The sequence below is a fragment of the Bufo bufo genome, chromosome 10, assembly GCF_905171765.1.
Source record: "Bufo bufo chromosome 10, aBufBuf1.1, whole genome shotgun sequence".
In the NCBI taxonomy this organism is placed as follows: Eukaryota; Metazoa; Chordata; class Amphibia; order Anura; family Bufonidae; genus Bufo; species Bufo bufo.
The window spans coordinates 149,988,231-150,005,291 of NC_053398.1; the positions used below are offsets into that span (position 1 = coordinate 149,988,231).

The 17,061-nt window shown below is 52.3% G+C and overlaps 1 protein-coding gene across 1 annotated transcript in view; it reads right to left on the bottom strand.

The window, feature by feature from the left end:
- Positions 1-645: 645 nt before the first annotated feature.
- Positions 646-17,061, bottom strand: part of LOC120980834 (thyrotropin-releasing hormone receptor-like) — a 106,839-nt gene continuing 90,423 nt past the window's right edge. Inside the window, 6 exon segments of the mRNA XM_040410156.1 lie at positions 646-2,023; positions 2,025-2,146; positions 2,149-2,179; positions 10,308-10,454; positions 10,456-10,732; positions 13,789-14,306. Coding sequence (XP_040266090.1) covers positions 1,775-2,023; positions 2,025-2,146; positions 2,149-2,179; positions 10,308-10,454; positions 10,456-10,732; positions 13,789-14,165 — 1,203 coding nt within the window. The 5' untranslated portion in view covers positions 14,166-14,306 and the 3' untranslated portion in view covers positions 646-1,774.

Genomic DNA, 17,061 nt, shown 5'->3' on the forward strand with positions numbered 1-17,061 from the left:
CTACGCCCCTGGCTGAGGGTGTGGGGACCCCCAATTACTCAGCCTGAACCTGGTGCACGTTGTGCTCTCTGTGCACCCCCGCCCCTCCCTCTCCTGGGTGAGAGGACTATATAGGAACCTGTCAATCAGGAGTGAGAAGGAGGGGCTGGGGGAGGAGCGGGAGTGCACAGAAAGGTCCTGGACCTGCCCTCAGGTGCACTTAACTCTTCATGTGCATATGGATTAGGGCATCTCCATCATTACATTCAGCTGGGCTAGCCCTACAAGGCATGGGAGGCATTTGTCAAGACCAGCTGGCGGAAGCCTCACCGGGCAGTCCAGCGCCTCACCGGGCAGTCCAGCGCCTCACCGGGCAGTCCAGCGCCTCACCGGGCAGTCCAGCGCCTCATCGGGCAGTCCAGCGCCTCACCGGGCAGTCCAGCGCCTCCTCGGGCAGTCCAGCGCCTCACCGGGCAGTCCAGCGCCTCACCGGGCAGTCCAGCGCCTCATTGGGCAGTCCAGCGCCTCATTGGGCAGTCCAGCACCTCATTGGGCAGTCCAGCGCCTCACCGGGCAGTCCAGCGCCTCATTGGGCAGTCCAGCGCCTCCTCGGGCAGTCCAGCGCCTCACCGGGCAGTCCAGCGCCTCATTGGGCAGTCCAGCGCCTCCTCGGGCAGTCCAGCGCCTCACTGCTGGTGCGGATTTCCATCGTCATTTACATCAGAGAACTGAAGCAGCAGCCGCAGAGTCATCGAACCCTTTCAATTGTTCATTTCTCATTTCTTCTCCCACAAACCATAAGAAGAGCAGAGATCCATGTGCTGAGCAGGAAAAATCTATGGATAAAACATCAAGGCTTCTTCCAGGTCTCGGCATCAGCTCCGAGCTCTGATATATTAAGTGGAAATAGCAAAACAATATACCCAGGGGGGCAAAAACCAAGGCATGAAGATAACTCTGCCCACATGAAACTGCCAGACCCGTCGCCAGCATTGGGACTGCCAGTCCTTCATATCTAAAATGGAGGGTGCACCCACTGAAATCCCTCGCAAAGTGCCCCTCAGGGGCTGGAAAAATGACTTGTCCCACAAGCCCCTCCCTCTGTGCACCCTCTTCAGCCAATCAGAAAGGCTGGGAGGGATCACATGTGGCATATAACTACAACAGCTCTTCATAGATGGGGACATGGGCAGACCTCCCCTCTCTCGATCTATGGAGATTTGCACCATTATGTTCTTGAATATAAGGAATATAAGGACTCTCATAGACACTTACACAACCAAACATTTCATATAAAGATCAGACCATAGAAACCAGTCAGAGGATGCAAAATGTTGGTCACCAAGAACATACAGTGAAGAGGTCGGGCCCTATAATAAAATCAGTAAGGGCCCCATCTTCTGCAGGTGTTTGAGGGAGCGTCCGTGGTGGCTCACTCACTGTAATGTACCTACAGAAACACCACTGCCCCATCATGCCACAACTCTCAGAGGCCAAAGAGCTATAGATATGGTAACAGAGGCAGTAGAAGGGACCTGGGGCCACACAGGGCCCATTTTAAGACCTAAATCTACAGCTCTGAAGCAAGGTAATATTGAAGCCATGTTTGTGTCACTATGACAATGTTCTTTCACATGAAGATGGGCTGCACACAATGTCAGGACTCTCAGGGGGCTCTTCTTGTCTGCTCTGAGAGTCCCCGCCCCTGAGGTTCTATAGTCACCAGTGGCTTTTTTGTACCTACAGTAGATCTTCACCTTTGCTGGTAGTAAGGAGCTTAGAGCGAACGGTGAGTTTAGACAACGCTGTAATATAATTCCCCTTCCACCTTCGGCTTGTCGGATTGTTTGGGTACAATGGTTGGGTTCTCTTGTGGTGGCATTTCCTTCTTCTCAGGCCTGGCATTGCTGGGATCCCTAACCATGCTGTAGTTGGTGGTGGCCATGTACGTGTTTCTCCTCTGGGTCTCCACCTGGCCACACTTACACAACCTTTTGAAAGCTGTGCGGAACTTCTGAGACATGAGGTTGTAGATGACAGGGTTTGATGGCACTGTTGGCATAAACACAGATGCGACAGAACAGAAGGAACCAGGGGTCCAAGTATGGATTCTCCACAAAAGAGTTCACTAGAACTAAAGTCCGATAGGGCATCCAGAGAAGAGCAAGAGAACGACCACCACCGCCAACATCTTGGTAACCTACAAAGAAGGTAGAGAAAGACACATCAAAGAAGAAGTGTGGATATTTCATACAGGGCTTGAGAGGCTTATGGAGAAGTTACTAGAAATCCCCATCATCCCGTATAACATATCTGCCTAATGGACTTCTATGATGACATCAGAACCAGTGATGTCATTGTTATGTTTGTATAGTATTTACATGGGGCTATTCATATACAGTATCACCATTAGGTTTGTATTTAGATGGATAGCTAGATATTACAGAGATAAATAGATAGAAGAATGGACACATAGATAGGTAATTGGAGAGACAGACAGACGATAGACAGACAGATAGATAAAGACGGATTCCAATAGAAATGGGTCCTTCGATATTTGGATGAGCTTTGTAGATACAAAATGTTCAGAGGAAGAACAAAGGTTAGGAATTTGTTGAAAAATTAAGGGTCCCCAGGATAGGTCATCAATATCAGATCAGCTGTGTGAGGAGACGGCGCGCAGCGTGCTGGTGCCGTCTCTGTCTCTCTTCCTGCTGCTGCTATGTCTATGGCAAAGCAGCAGTGAACAGGAATCGAGACGGGAAAACGGTGGGGTGGGGTTTTCCCCCCAAACAGAGGAGTGTCAGAACTGCCTGCTGTCGTTTCCCTCTGCCTGTGCTGAAGTTGGTGGGTGCAGGAGTTATGCTGACCGGATGAGGATGCAGTAGAGAAGGATGAGGATGCGGTAGAGGAGGATGAGGATGCGGTAGAGGAGGATGAGGAAGCGGTAGAGGAGGAAGCGGCACCGAGAAACCTCCAGCAATCCTTGGGTGGCGGTAGGACATGCACCAAACCGCTGTCCGCCTCAGGCCCAGCCGCCACTGCATTTACCCAGTATGCAGTTAGGGAGTTATACACCCCTGCCTGTACTTACTGGTCACGTATTGGTGGTTATGTGGACCTTGCCACGACTGGAGTTGCGCAGCGCACACCGGATTTTTTCCGCCACTTGTTCATGTAGGGCCTGGAAAAGTAGTGGCAGCTGGTAACCCACGTACCGTGGGACAGCCACGGCAATAAGGTTTTTAAAACTGTCCGTCTCCACCAGACAAAATGGCAGCATTTCAAAGGCCAGGAATTTCCTTCAGGGCCAGGGATCGCGGGTGGGTAGGGGGGGTACTTCCTCTTTCCTCTCCAGTGTTTGGGGATGGAGAGCTTGAACGCTTCCGTGGTACAGTGGTGGAGATGCTCGGTTGCTGATTACGTACAGTTTTTGCACACAGTAAACCGTACTCGACACATTCCATGTGCACCTTGTGTATATTTTCTGTGCAGAAACAGGCCTGCCCTGTGGATTTAGAAATCTGCAGGATGCCATTGTTTTAGTGCAGATTTTTAGTGCAGATTTGACCCTTTGCAATGCAACAATATCTGCAAATAACACGTGTGGATTTGGTGCAGAAAGCGAGAGAAATCTGCACAGAAATCCACGTGGAAATTCTGCATCCGTGTAGGGTAGTGTAAAAGTCCCACTGGTCCCCGCAACCATCACTCCATCCCCATCATCGGTCATGTGATCTCTGCATCCAATCACTGGCCTCAGAGGTCACAAGTACAACGGATGGCACTTATACAACCCGAAAAGGGGCCAATGTTTATGTCTTCTTTATTAAGGCAGTTTTACATTGGTTTGTATGGAGCGGGGGGAGGTGGGGGGCACCATTTGCCTCTCTCTGCCTAGGGCACCAAAATATCTTGTGAAGGTCCTGCCAGTCCTCCGTAAGATGCTGGTCACATGACACAGCTGAGGATTCAGAAGGGAGGTTATAACTCAGTTCACTACAGAACACATCATGGAGGTCAGAATAGGACATGTTTCTATCATTTTACGGGATGGACATGCAGATGTGGACAGCGCAGGGTAACATCCATGTGATGTCCGTTTATCTGCGGACCTGTCTTTGTGTGGTTTGGAGGCAGATCCAAAATGCGGCAGTGTGCATGAGGCCTGGAGAATGAGAAAATGTGGCCCCAGCAGGAATAGGATCAATCACATGAGGAAGCAGGGAATGCTTGATGCTCTTGGGTCTCAGTGGTCCCCATGTTACAGCGCGTCTGCTGTGTGAACCTAGGACCCTCAGGGGACCACCCCTATAGCCATAGCAGTTATGCAGTGGTGTGAAGCCCATGTGTCGGCTATCCCTCGGGGTCTGCCCAGTTATGAGGCAATGATCAGACGTAAATATTTGTCTCAGGATTTTGGAAGTCGTCCACTGGATGCTTGCAGAATCGACTGTTCTCCTGGCACCCCTGACTGCGAGAGTCTATGGTGGGGGATGTGGGCAGCGGGTACGGTTGCCAGGCATAGAAGAATCGCAGGGCTCCTCTGATGATAGGAGCAGTTACTGACTTTAACTTCATAATCTGTTATCAGAGAATCCATCAGCTCGGGGGGCCCCATATTGTATCTCAGAATGGGGTCCCGACTGTGTGCTGGACCCTCTCCTCACCTACAGCCTGTCACAACTATTACCCCCATCATCACCCCGGGACGGTGGGCCACACACCCTGGCAGCAGTAAGGGGGGCCGCTCGCTCTCCCACACCCACAAGTGACTACATAGCAGACAGTGTTTTCAGAGAGTGGACTGTCCCTTTAAATCATTCTCTTACAAGCTGACATCTGGCTGTGACATTCAGTAACGTGAAATGAACCGCGCCGAGTCCTTGGCTATTACATTGTGTGCTCCTGGAGCCACATTCTTCTAATTCTTATCATAAATGACATGAAGAGTGTGGACACCGCGCAGAAGACACGGCGGGCGCGGCTGACTCACGACTGCCGCCTTTCATAATCCGCTTACCTCCTACCGTCAGAGGATAGGGGTTAAAAGCTCATCCTTTTATATAACAGAAGAGTCTTCATTGTGTAATGAAAAGGTCTGCAGATCTGTGTTCTAGTGCATTCACGATTTCCAAGAACTCTGCTTGCTGTCAATATGGGTGAACAGTTCACAGCTAAACTGCTCACAGCTAAAGGTTTGTGACAATTGTATCCAGACTGATACATTGTAACAAACTATCAGGGCAGGAGGAGCTTTGTGTTTCTATTGTGATCAGTTCACAGAGGACTGGATACAACTGTAGCAAATCTTCAGCTGTGAGAAGTATTGGATGCACATTATAATGGCCCCAAAGCAAGCAGAGGTTGCACTGATATTTTTGAATTACACCCAAGACTCCAGACACATCCAGAGCTGCATTTACAGCTCACCGGCTTTTCAGTTCCCAGAGAGCAGTGCATTGTGGAAGGTGAGTAATCTGGTGATATAACTGGCAGCTAAGGTGCAGCTATGCCGCTTTCTGTTTCCAAGGAAACCAGCAGAATTCCGAGAGCAGCTCTGGATGTGTTTGGAGTCTATGATAAGGACTAACTAAAATCACTTCAAAAACAAAGTATGGCTGCCCCCCCCCCCCCCCCGTTAGATAGAGGATGCCCAGGTACCAGTGTCCACCAGCTGACTGTGGCAGATTCCATATCCTGCAGCGGCCTCTACAGGGGAGGTGCAGTATTACATTCTGACCACTGGACTGATATGTGGGCTGGATGCACTCCATAGAGGGGGGTGCTGTGACCCCCTCCATCACGTCCATATACAATTCAACGCCATATGCTTTGACAACCCCTTTTATTATTACAGGTGGTCTGACGGGGGCAGGGTTGTATTCTCTGTTTCTGTTCAGTTCTTCTTGCCTAAAAATCTATGTTTCTTTCAGTGGAAGTAATGCGGACGACCTTGCTGAGCTAAAACACAAAATGAGAAGCAGAAATCAATGGCGGTTAACTACCCTGTAATGAACCTTGTTAATTAGAGATGAGAACGGGATCTGAACGCGGCCCCTACGAACCATATGCACAATCAGAGGCTTTGTGTCGCGGAGTATAAGCTGCTGCAGGCTTTGTGTCGCGGAGTATAAGCTGCTGCAGGCTGTTGTGTCGCAGAGTATAAGCTGCTGCAGGCTTTGTGTCGCAGAGTATAAGCTGCTGCAGGCTTTGTGTCGCGGAGTATAAGCTGCTGCAGGCTTTGTGTCGCGGAGTATAAGCTGCTGCAGGCTTTGTGTCACGGTGTATAAGCTGCTGCAGGCTTTGTGTCGCGGAGTATAAGCTGCTGCAGGGCTTTGTGTTCACGGTGTATAAGTCTGCTGCATGGCTTTGTTTCGCGGAGTATAAGCTGCTGCAGGCTTTGTGTCGCGGAGTATAAGCTGCTGCAGGCTTAGTGTCGCAGAGTATAGCTGCTGCAGGCTTTGTGTTCACGGTGTATAAGCTGCTGCAGGCTTTGTGTCGCAGAGTATAAGCTGCTGCAGGCTTTGTGTGGCGGAGTATAAGCTGCTGCAGGCTTTGTTTCGCGGAGTATAAGCTGCTGCAGGCTTTGTGTCACGAGTATAAGCTGCTGCAGGCTTTGTGTGGCTGAGTATAAGCTGCTGCAGGCTTAGTGTCGCGGAGTATAAGCTGCTGCAGGCTTTGTGTCACGAGTATAAGCTGCTGCAGGCTTTGTGTCGCGGAGTATAAGCTGCTGCAGGCTTTGTGTCGTGAAGTATAAGCTGCTGCAGGCTTTGTGTCATGGAGTATAAGCTGCTGCAGGCTTTGTGTCGCGGAGTATAAGCTGCTGCAGGCTTTGTGTCATGGAGTAAAAGCTGCTGCAGGCTTTGTGCCGTGGAGTATAAGCTGCTGCAGGCTTTGTGTCTCAGAGTATAAGCTGCTGCAGGCTTTGTGTCATGGAGTATAAGCTGCTGCAGGCTTTGTGTCTCAGAGTATAAGCTGCTGCAGGCTTTGTGTCATGGAGTATAAGCTGCTGCAGCTTTGTGTCACGGAGTATAAGCTGCTGCAGGCTTTGTGTCGCAGAGTATAAGCTGCTGCAGGCTTTGTATCGCGGAGTATAAGCTGCTGCAGGCTTTGTGTCACGGAGTATAAGCTGCTGCAGGCTTTGTGTCGCGGAGTATAAGCTGCTGCAGGCTTTGTGTCGCGGAGTATAAGCTGCTGCAGGCTTTGTGTCGCGGAGTATAAGCTGCTGCAGGCTTTGTGTCATGGGAGTATAAGCTTGCTGCAGGCTTTGTGTCATGGAGTATAAGCTGCTGCAGGCTTTGTGTCGCGGAGTATAAGCTGCTGCAGCTTTGTGTCGCAGAGTATAAGCAGCTGCAGGCTTTGTGTCTCGGAGTATAAGCTGCTGCAGGCTTTGTGTCGCGGAGTATAAGCTGCTGCAGGCTTTGTGTCGCGGAGTATAAGCTGCTACAGGCTTTGTGTCATGGAGTATAAGCTGCTGCAGGCTTTGTGTCGCGGAGTATAAGCTGCTGCAGGCTTTGTGTCATGGAGTATAAGCTGCTGCAGGCTTTGTGCCGTGGAGTAAAGCTGCTGCAGGCTTTGTGTCGCGGAGTATAAGCTGCTGCAGGCTTTGTGTCATGGAGTATAAGCTGCTGCAGGCTTTGTGACATGAGTATAAGCTGCTGCAGGCTTTGTGCCGTGGAGTATAAGCTGCTGCAGGCTTTGTGTCACGGAGTATAAGCTGCTGCAGGCTTTGTGTCGCGGAAGTATAAGCTGCTGCAGGCTTTGTGTCGCGGAGTATAAGCTGCTGCAGGCTTTGTGTCATGGAGTATAAGCTGCTGCAGGCTTTGTGTCGCGGAGTATAAGCTGCTGCAGGCTTTGTGTCATGGAGTATAAGCTGCTGCAGGCTTTGTGTCGCGGAGTATAAGCTGCTGCAGGCTTTGTGTCGCGGAGTATAAGCTGCTGCAGGCTTTGTGTCGCGGAGTATAAGCTGCTGCAGGCTTTGTGTCATGGAGTATAAGCTGCTGCAGGCTTTGTGTCATGGAGTATAAGCTGCTGCAGGCTGTGTGTCGCGGAGTATAAGCTGCTGCAGGCTTTGTGTCGCGGAGTATCAGCTTGTAAGATAAGCTGCTGCAGGCTTTGTGTCGCGGAGTATAAGCTGCTGCCAGGCTTTGTGTCGCGGAGTATAAGCTGCTGCAGGCTTTGTGTCATGGAGTATAAGCTGCTGCAGGCTGTGTGTCGCGGAGTATAAGCTGCTGCAGGCTTTTGTGTCATGGAGTATAAGCTGCTGCTAAGACTTATGTCCGGAGTAAAGGGGCTGAAGACTTATGTCCGGAGTAAAGGGGCTGAAGACTTATGTCCGGAGTAAAGGGGCCGAAGACTTATGTCCGGAGGTAAAGGGGCTGAAGACTTATGTCCGGAGTAAAGGGGATGAAGACTTATGTCCGGAGTAAAGGGGATGAAGACTTATGTCCTGAGTAAAGGGGCTGAAGACTTATGTCCTGAGTAAAGGGGCTGAAGACTTATGTCCTGAGTAAAGGGGATGAAGACTTATGTCCGCAGTAAAGGGGATGAAGACTTATGTCTGGAGTAAAGGGGCTGAAGACTTATGTCCGGAGTAAAGGGGCCGAAGACTTATGTCCGGAGTAAAGGAGCTGAAGACTTATGTCCCGAGTAAAGGGGCTGAAGACTTATGTCCGGAGTAAAGGGGCTGAAGACTTATGTCCGAGTAAAGGGGCCGAAGACTTATGTCCGGAGTAAAGGGGCCGAAGACTTATGTCCGAGTAAAGGGGCTGAAGACTTATGTCCGGAGTAAAGGGGCCGAAGACTTATGTCCCGAGTAAAGGGATGAAGACTTATGTCCGGAGTAAAGAGGCTGAAGACTTATGTCCTGAGTAAAGGGGCTGAAGACTTATGTCCGGAGTAAAGAGGCTGAAGACTTATGTCCGGAGTAAAGAGGCTGAAGACTTATGTCCCGAGTAAAGGGGCCCGAAGACTTCTGTCCGGAGTAAAGGGGCTGAAGACTTATGTCCTGAGTAAAGGGGATGAAGACTTATGTCCTGAGTAAAGGGGCCGAAGACTTATGTCCCGAGTAAAGGGGCTGAAGACTTATGTCCGGAGTAAAGGGGCTGAAGACTTATGTCCGGAGTAAAGGGGCTTGAAGACTTACGTCCTGAGTAAAGGGGCTGAAGACTTATGTCCTGAGTAAAGGGGCTGAAGACTTATGTCCGGAGTAAAGGGGCTGAAGACTTATGTCCGGAGTAAAGGGGCCGAAGACCTATGTCCGGAGTAAAGGGGCCGAAGACTTATGTCCTGAGTAAAGGGGCTGAAGACTTATGTCCGGAGTAAAGGGGCCGAAGACCTATGTCCGGAGTAAAGGGGCTGAAGACATATGTCCGGAGTAAAGGGGCCGAAGACTTATGTCCGGAGTAAAGGGGCTGAAGACTTATGTCCGGAGTAAAGGGGCTGAAGACTTATGTCCCGAGTAAAGGGGATGAAGACTTATGTCCGCAGTAAAGGGGATGAAGACTTATGTCCGCAGTAAAGGGGCCGAAGACTTATGTCCGGAGTAAAAGGGGCCGAAGACCTATGTCCTGAGTAAAGGGGCTGAAGACTTATGTCCGGAGTAAAGGGGGCCGAAGACTTATGTCCCGAGTAAAGGGGCTGAAGACTTATGTCCCGAGTAAAGGGGCTGAAGACTTATGTCCGGAGTAAAGGGGCAGAAGGACTTACGTCCCGAGTAAAGGGGCTGAAGACCTTACGTCCCGAGTAAAGGGGCTGAAGACTTATGTCCCGAGTAAAGGGGCTGAAGACTTATGCTAATGTGGGATTTTAGTGTTTCCTTCTCAGTAAGGATTTCTCACTTTCGATGGGGGCAGAGTTTCCGTGCTGATTGACGTTTATGACATTTTGCTGCTCCTGCACACGCGCTGGCGCCATGTGGACGTACCCGGAGAACGTGCCTCTACAGACGGCTCCGACCGCACCGCTACTGTCAGTTTGTGACTCCCAGCGGCTGAGTGCTCCAACTCCTGGCGGTTTGTGCCGCGATCACGTGCGGTTCTACCATGAATTGGCTTTGGTCTTTATGTGCTTCTCTTATACAAGCCACGTGTCCTGAAAACCGCGGAAGTTCACAGTGAAATCTCCAGTGGATCTCGCTCACGTGGCACAAGCTGCTACCTGTAGGGTCGCCCCTAATCAGCCTTGTCACAGGCTTCTGATTTGATAGTTATTTATAGGGGAACCCCACCCAGCTTTATCTTTTGACATGACACCGAGACCTCACAGCCCTGGACCCCTCATCCGTCACTCAGAACGTTCTGTAATACTCAGGGGTGCGGACCTACCTGTTTCCTGGAGGATAGCGCCCCCTTAGGTCGATTGCGGTTATTCATCCTGCTGCTGTCGGATTCGGCCCCGTTTTTTTCCTTGCTGCTCTTCTCCCTCCATCTCTCCGTGCCGCTCTCAGGGTGACTGGGGATTGGACCGAGGAAACAAGATCCGACCAATCAGCCCATACAAGATGGTGGCCACGAACAGCGGGATCACGTAAAAGATAGCAAAGTCGGTGAAGTAAATGGGCAGGTAGAGGTTGCGGGAGACTTTGTAGCCGCATTCCACATGCTGGTTCCTGTTCACTTGAATGTCCACGAGGAAGAACCACAGCATGCAATAAATGCAGGTAAAGAACCAGACCACGGCGATGATGCGCTTGGCGCGGGACACGGTGCACACTGTCTGCGCCTTCATAGGGTGGCAAATGGCAATGTACCTGGAGAGGAAGGACAGAAAACATGGCGACATCAACTCTGAGCTCCAACTGTAATGAGGTCAAACTCCAACCTCCAGACATTGCACCCAGTGGAGCAACCACCTGCCCGGAGCTAAGGGACCTCCAACCAACGTCTGGGCTGGCGCCATGTCTACAGCGGCTGAGGGAAGGAACCTGGGGGGGACAGACAGACTGTGCGCCCCTGGAGAGAGGGGGTCTCCATGCCTGTACTAGTAATAGTGCAGGACTCTCCAGGGGAACTAGACCAAAGGTCCTGGAGGGAATCAAACATGGCGCCCGTCTGTCCTGGGTCCCAGCGCCATAATATTGGCCCCACTGTCTTTGTTGTAAGCTGTGCCGATGATAACGGGCACCGCCCTCACGTAAGAGGGCAAAAGTGTGCCCAGTCCGCGTCCATATACACCCAATCCCCTTTGGGCTCCTCAGACACAAATAATACCCTTGTACTGCCCGTAGTATAGTGCCCCCTTAGTGCCCGCACACACTACTATGCTCCTTAGTGCTCACAAACACTATGATGTCCCCCTAGTGCCCACACCATGATGCCCCCTTAGTGCCCACACACACTATGATGCCCCCTTTGTGTCTGCACACACTATGGTGCCCACACAAACTATGATGCGCCCTTCATGCCCGCACAAACTATGATGCCCCCTAAGTGTCCACACAAACTATGATTCCCCCTTAGTGCCCGCGCACACCATGATTCCCCCTTAGTGCCCGCACACACCATGATTCCCCCTTCATGCCCGCACACACCATGATTCCCCCTTCATGCCCGCACACACCATGATTCCCCCTTCATGCCCGCACACACCATGATGCCCCCTTAGTGCCCGCACACACCATGATTCCCCCTTAGTGCCCGCACACACCATGATTCCCCCTTCATGCCCCGCACACCCCATGATGCCCCCTTAGTGCCCGCACACACTATGATGCCCCCTTAGTGCCTGCACACACCATGATTCCCCCTTCATGCCCGCACACACCATGATTCCCCCTTAGTGCCCGCACACACCATGATTCCCCCTTCATGCCCGCACACACCATGATTCCCCCTTCATGCCCGCACACACCATGATTCCCCCTTAGTGCCCGCACACACCATGATTCCCCCTTAGTGCCCGCACACACCATGATTCCCCCTTCATGCCCGCACACCCCATGATGCCCCCTTAGTGCCCGCACACACTATGATGCCCCCTTAGTGCCTGCACACACCATGATTCCCCCTTCATGCCCGCACACACCATGATGCCCCCTTAGTGCCCGCACACACCATGATTCCCCCTTCATGCCCGCACACCCCATGATGCCCCCTTAGTGCCCGCACACACCATGATTCCCCCTTCATGCCCGCACACACCATGATTCCCCCTTAGTGCCCGCACACACCATGATTCCCCCTTAGTGCCCGCACACACCATGATGCCCCCTTAGTGCCCCCACACACCATGATTCCCCCTTCATGCCCGCACACACCATGATTCCCCCTTAGTGCCCGCACACACCATGATGCCCCCTTCATGCCCCGCACACACTATGATTCCCCCTTCATGCCCGCACACACCATGATGCCCCCTTCATGCCCGCACACACCATGATTCCCCCTTCATGCCCGCACACACCATGATTCCCCCTTAGTGCCCGCACACACCATGATTCCCCCTTAGTGCCCGCACACACTATGATGCCCCCTTAGTGCCCGCACACACCATGATTCCCCCTTCATGCCCGCACACACCATGATTCCCCCTTCATGCCCGCACACACCATGATTCCCCCTTAGTGCCCGCACACACCATGATTCCCCCTTCATGCCCGCACACACCATGATTCCCCCTTAGTGCCCCGCACACACCATGATGCCCCCTTCATGCCCGCACACACTATGATTCCCCCTTCATGCCCGCACACACCATGATGCCCCCTTCATGCCCGCACACACCATGATTCCCCCTTCATGCCCGCACACCCCATGATGCCCCCTTAGTGCCCGCACACACTACGATTCCCCCTTAGTGCCTGCACACACCATGATTCCCCCTTCATGCCAGCACACCCCATGATGCCCCCTTAGTGCCCGCACACACTATGATGCCCCCTTAGTGCCCGCACACACCATGATTCCCCCTTCATGCCCGCACACACCATGATGCCCCCTTAGTGCCCGCACACACCATGATGCCCCCTTCATGCCCGCACACCCCATGATGCCCCCTTAGTGCCCGCACACACCATGATGCCCCCTTAGTGCCTGCACACACCATGATTCCCCCTTCATGCCAGCACACCCCATGATGCCCCCTTAGTGCCCGCACACACTATTAAGCCCCCTTAGTGCCCGCACACACCATGATGCCCCCTTAGTGCCTGCACACACCATGATGCCCCCTTAGTGCCCGCACACACCATGATTCCCCCTTAGTGCCCCGCACACACTATGATGCCCCCTTAGTGCCTGCACACACCATGATTCCCCCTTAGTGCCCGCACACACCATGATGCCCCCTTAAGTGCCACACCTGGTGATGCCCCCACACAGAGTAACGTATTCTTAGTACCCCATGTTGACATGACTAATGGAGGGGAGCAGGTCCGCTCGGGCTGTCTGTGGCTAGGCGCAGCGGGTGCGATGACATCACTGCCCGAGTCCCTGTTAGCAGGGCCATGATGGAGCTGACGGCTTCATCATTATATTCTTATCAGCGTCCTCTGGATGCAGAGACAGGTGAAGCCGGGACGCTGCAGCCATCCTGGGAGCCACTGGGTCAGGGAAGGATGGGGGGCATGACTTTATCCTGATACAGAGCTCCAGATCCCCTGCATAGCTATAGCAGAGCATTCCCGTGGCCATTGCACTGAATGATAACACAGTATGGAGTTAGCGCCTCCTAGTGGTGGCTGTGGAGTTACGAAGCTGTCTGCCACATTTTGGGGACAATGGTCTCCAACCAGTGTCTCCTAGCTGTCAGGGCATGCTGCGACTTGTAGTTCCGCCACAGTTTCTGTTATGTCAAATGCACACTTACCTTTCAACGGTGAAGGCCGTGATGGAGCAGGAGGAGGCGTTGATCCCTAAATACTGGAAGTAGGTTATCCCGAGACATCCCGCGTGCCCGTATATCCATGTTCCCGCCAGGCTGTCTGATACATTGGGCAGTCCAGCTGCCACCAGGACCATCAGGTCAGCCACCGCCAGGCTGACCAAATAACAGTTGGTGGGGGTTCTCATGTCCCGAGTTATGAAGACCACCAGGACCACCATAATGTTCCCGATTATACCAACGCCACAAATCAACAGGACAAGAAACACAGAGATGGCTTTGTACTCGATCATGGTGGAAACGACGTCCTTGTTGGCCAAGGAGATGTTAGTGGGACTGTCAAGTTTGGTGCCGTTCTCCATGTTGCATCCAGTCGGACCCTCGGGTCCTGCGTCTACAATAATATCTCCATCGCGTTCTCAGGTTCAGTGCTGAAGCAGGTCCTCCTCAGGGTGGGTCCCAAAAGCTGCATGGATGGACATGTTGATCCACCGAGTCAATATCTGGAAGGAAAAGAAGAGTTTAGATCATTTTTGTTTCCAAATTTTAAATACATTTCAGATAACTTGACCCAAAATGCAATAAAAATCCAGAAAATTCAAGAACTTGATGCAATTGAGCAAAGCACCAAATAATGGAGCGAGCATCTGTCCCCGTCTGTCCTGTGAGGGGGCGAAGAATGAACAGCGACTCTGAAAGCCCAAAGTGGGCGCCCAGTACAGTTTGAGGAGGACCAGCCCTGACATGTCTGCTTTGGCAAATACTCGGACTCCGCTGCGTCTGTTCTATAGCTCCGAGTCTTTCCTCTGTTATTCCTCTTGGAAATGTAAGAGGAGAAGTGCGTTACCATTCCCCTTGTCTCTGCACGGTCTGACTGTCCAATAAGTGCTGGTAATTTCAGGCTGTGTAGGGACACACCCCAAATCCACTGTGAGGGGTCCGTGGGGGCGGGTCACCACAGCGTTCGGCCCCCGCGCTGAGCATAACACAGTCTATGGGCTTTCCCTGGAAGGTTCCCTTTAGGATTTCAAAGTTTTGAAAGTAGCTTTGGATGTGACTGGTAGAGATGGCCTTGCGGTTCACCCGGCGGTCGTTTCGCAGTGAACTTTGCTTATTCGCGATCCGCCGAACATGCGAACATATGGCGATATTCGCACGCGCCATTTTTTTTGCATAGCACAGAACTTTGACCCATGACACATCCATCATGTGGTACAGGACAGCCAATGGAGACGTTTCAGCACATGGACACACCCCCTACCTTATAAATAGACGCGATCTGGCCGCCATTTTACATTTAGTGTTTTGCCAGTGTAGGGAGAGGTTGCTGTGTGGAGCAGGGACAGGCTGTTAGGGACACCAAACGCTGGGTAATAGGGCCACAAAAGTCCTTTAAGGACTGGTATAGGTGTGCTATCGATAGGTGTGATATATAGGGGTGTAATATACTTATAATATACTATCTACATAGTGCATGTGTATTGTGCAGCAGTCGTGTGCGGTTCTGCTGAGATGCCGCAGCTACACAGAGGGGAAACACTACTGGAATAACTAATTGCAACAGGTGTGATATACCAGTCCCCATATAAAATGCTTGAGGCAGGGCTGTGATACACCTGCTTCCACTAAATACTGATTAAGGGGTTCTATATACCTGCTTCCACCTAATATTCATTGAGGCCTGCGATATACCTGCTTCCACCAAATACTGCTTGAGGCCTGCGATATATCGGCTTCCACAAATACTGCTCTTCTCTAGGGACTTTTGTCACAGGGTCATTTAGAAAATGACAAGCAGAGGAAGAGGCCGGCTGTTCCGCAGGGGTGGTAGGGGCCGGGCAGGTGCACCAGGCTGGAGCCTAAGTGGGAAGTTGCAGAAGGTGCGTGCGATTACGTCAAAGGACGCACCAGAGTTGGTTGAGTGGCTCACTCAGCCTTCCGCTTCTGCACCCTCCTCATCCTCTGTATCTGCACCCTCCTCATCCTCTCTATCTGCACCCTCCTCACTCTGCTGTGTGCACCCCCAAAGACACCACCACCATCATAGCCCCTCCACTCGAGGCAGAGGAATTATTTTCCCATCCATTCCCAGACCTTACCGATGTGCAGCCATTCTTGGCATCGGATCAGGAAGAGGAGGTAGCACCGGCCGCCACCCAGCGGTCTGACGACAGTACCCAGGTCAGCCCAAGGAGGGAGGTCCCCGCTGTTGCTGCCTACTCCGAGATCTCTAATGTCAGTGGTGGAGAAGGTGACGATGATGACGTGTCAATGGACGTCACGTGGGTGCCCACAAGAGAGGAAGAGGAGGGGAGTTCAGAGGGAGAGACGGAGCAGCAGAGAGGGAGGAGAAGCAGGCAGAACTCGCAGGGCACAGGAGGCAAAAAGCAGACTGCTAATGTATCTGGAGCGAGCCGTCCACCATGCAGGGTTACATCTGGCGCTCCCAGGACGCCGGCACATGGCTCCGCAGTGTGGGCTTTATTTAACGTGTCCGCTGCTGACAATAGTGTTGCCATCTGCAGCCTGTGCTGTCAACGCATAAGTCGCGGTAAGCCCAACACTCACCTAGAGACGACCGCCTTAAGAAGGCACCTGGCCTCCCATCACCGAGCCCAGCGGGAGCAACGCCGTCAGAACCCACAAAGCCACCCTCCCGGCGCTCCACGTCCTGCCTCTTCTCCTTCTCCTCCCAGTTGTCCTCCACTCCATCTTCCACCGTGCCGTCGTCGCGTTCATCTGGCACAAGGCAGGCTTCCGTGGCCCAAATGTTCGAGCGTAAAAAGTTGATGACGCCGGATAACCCTCTTGCCCAACGGCTGACCGCTGGCTTGTTGGAACTGCTGGCCGCCAACTACTGCCATATAAACTGGTGGACTTGGAGGCCTTTAGAAAATTTGTGGCCATTGGCAAACCTCAATGGAAGGTCCCCGGAAGGAAATATTTCTCACAGAAGGGCATCCCGGAGCTATATGGCCACGTTCAGCGGCAAGTGAATGTATCTCTGGCACACAGTGTCGGTGCCAAGATACATCTGACCAGAGACACGTGGTCTAGCAAACACGGCAGGGAAGGTACATAACTTTTACTGCCCAGTGGGTGAACCTTCTCACGGCTGTCAAGCATGTAACCCGTGGCACCCGTGTGGATTTGGTGTTACCACCACGGATTGCATGCAGGCCTGCCTCTTCTCCTCCTCCTCCTAGGCTGACTCCTCTTCTTCCGCTGCGCCCCCCAAAACCTATTCGACGTGCCAGG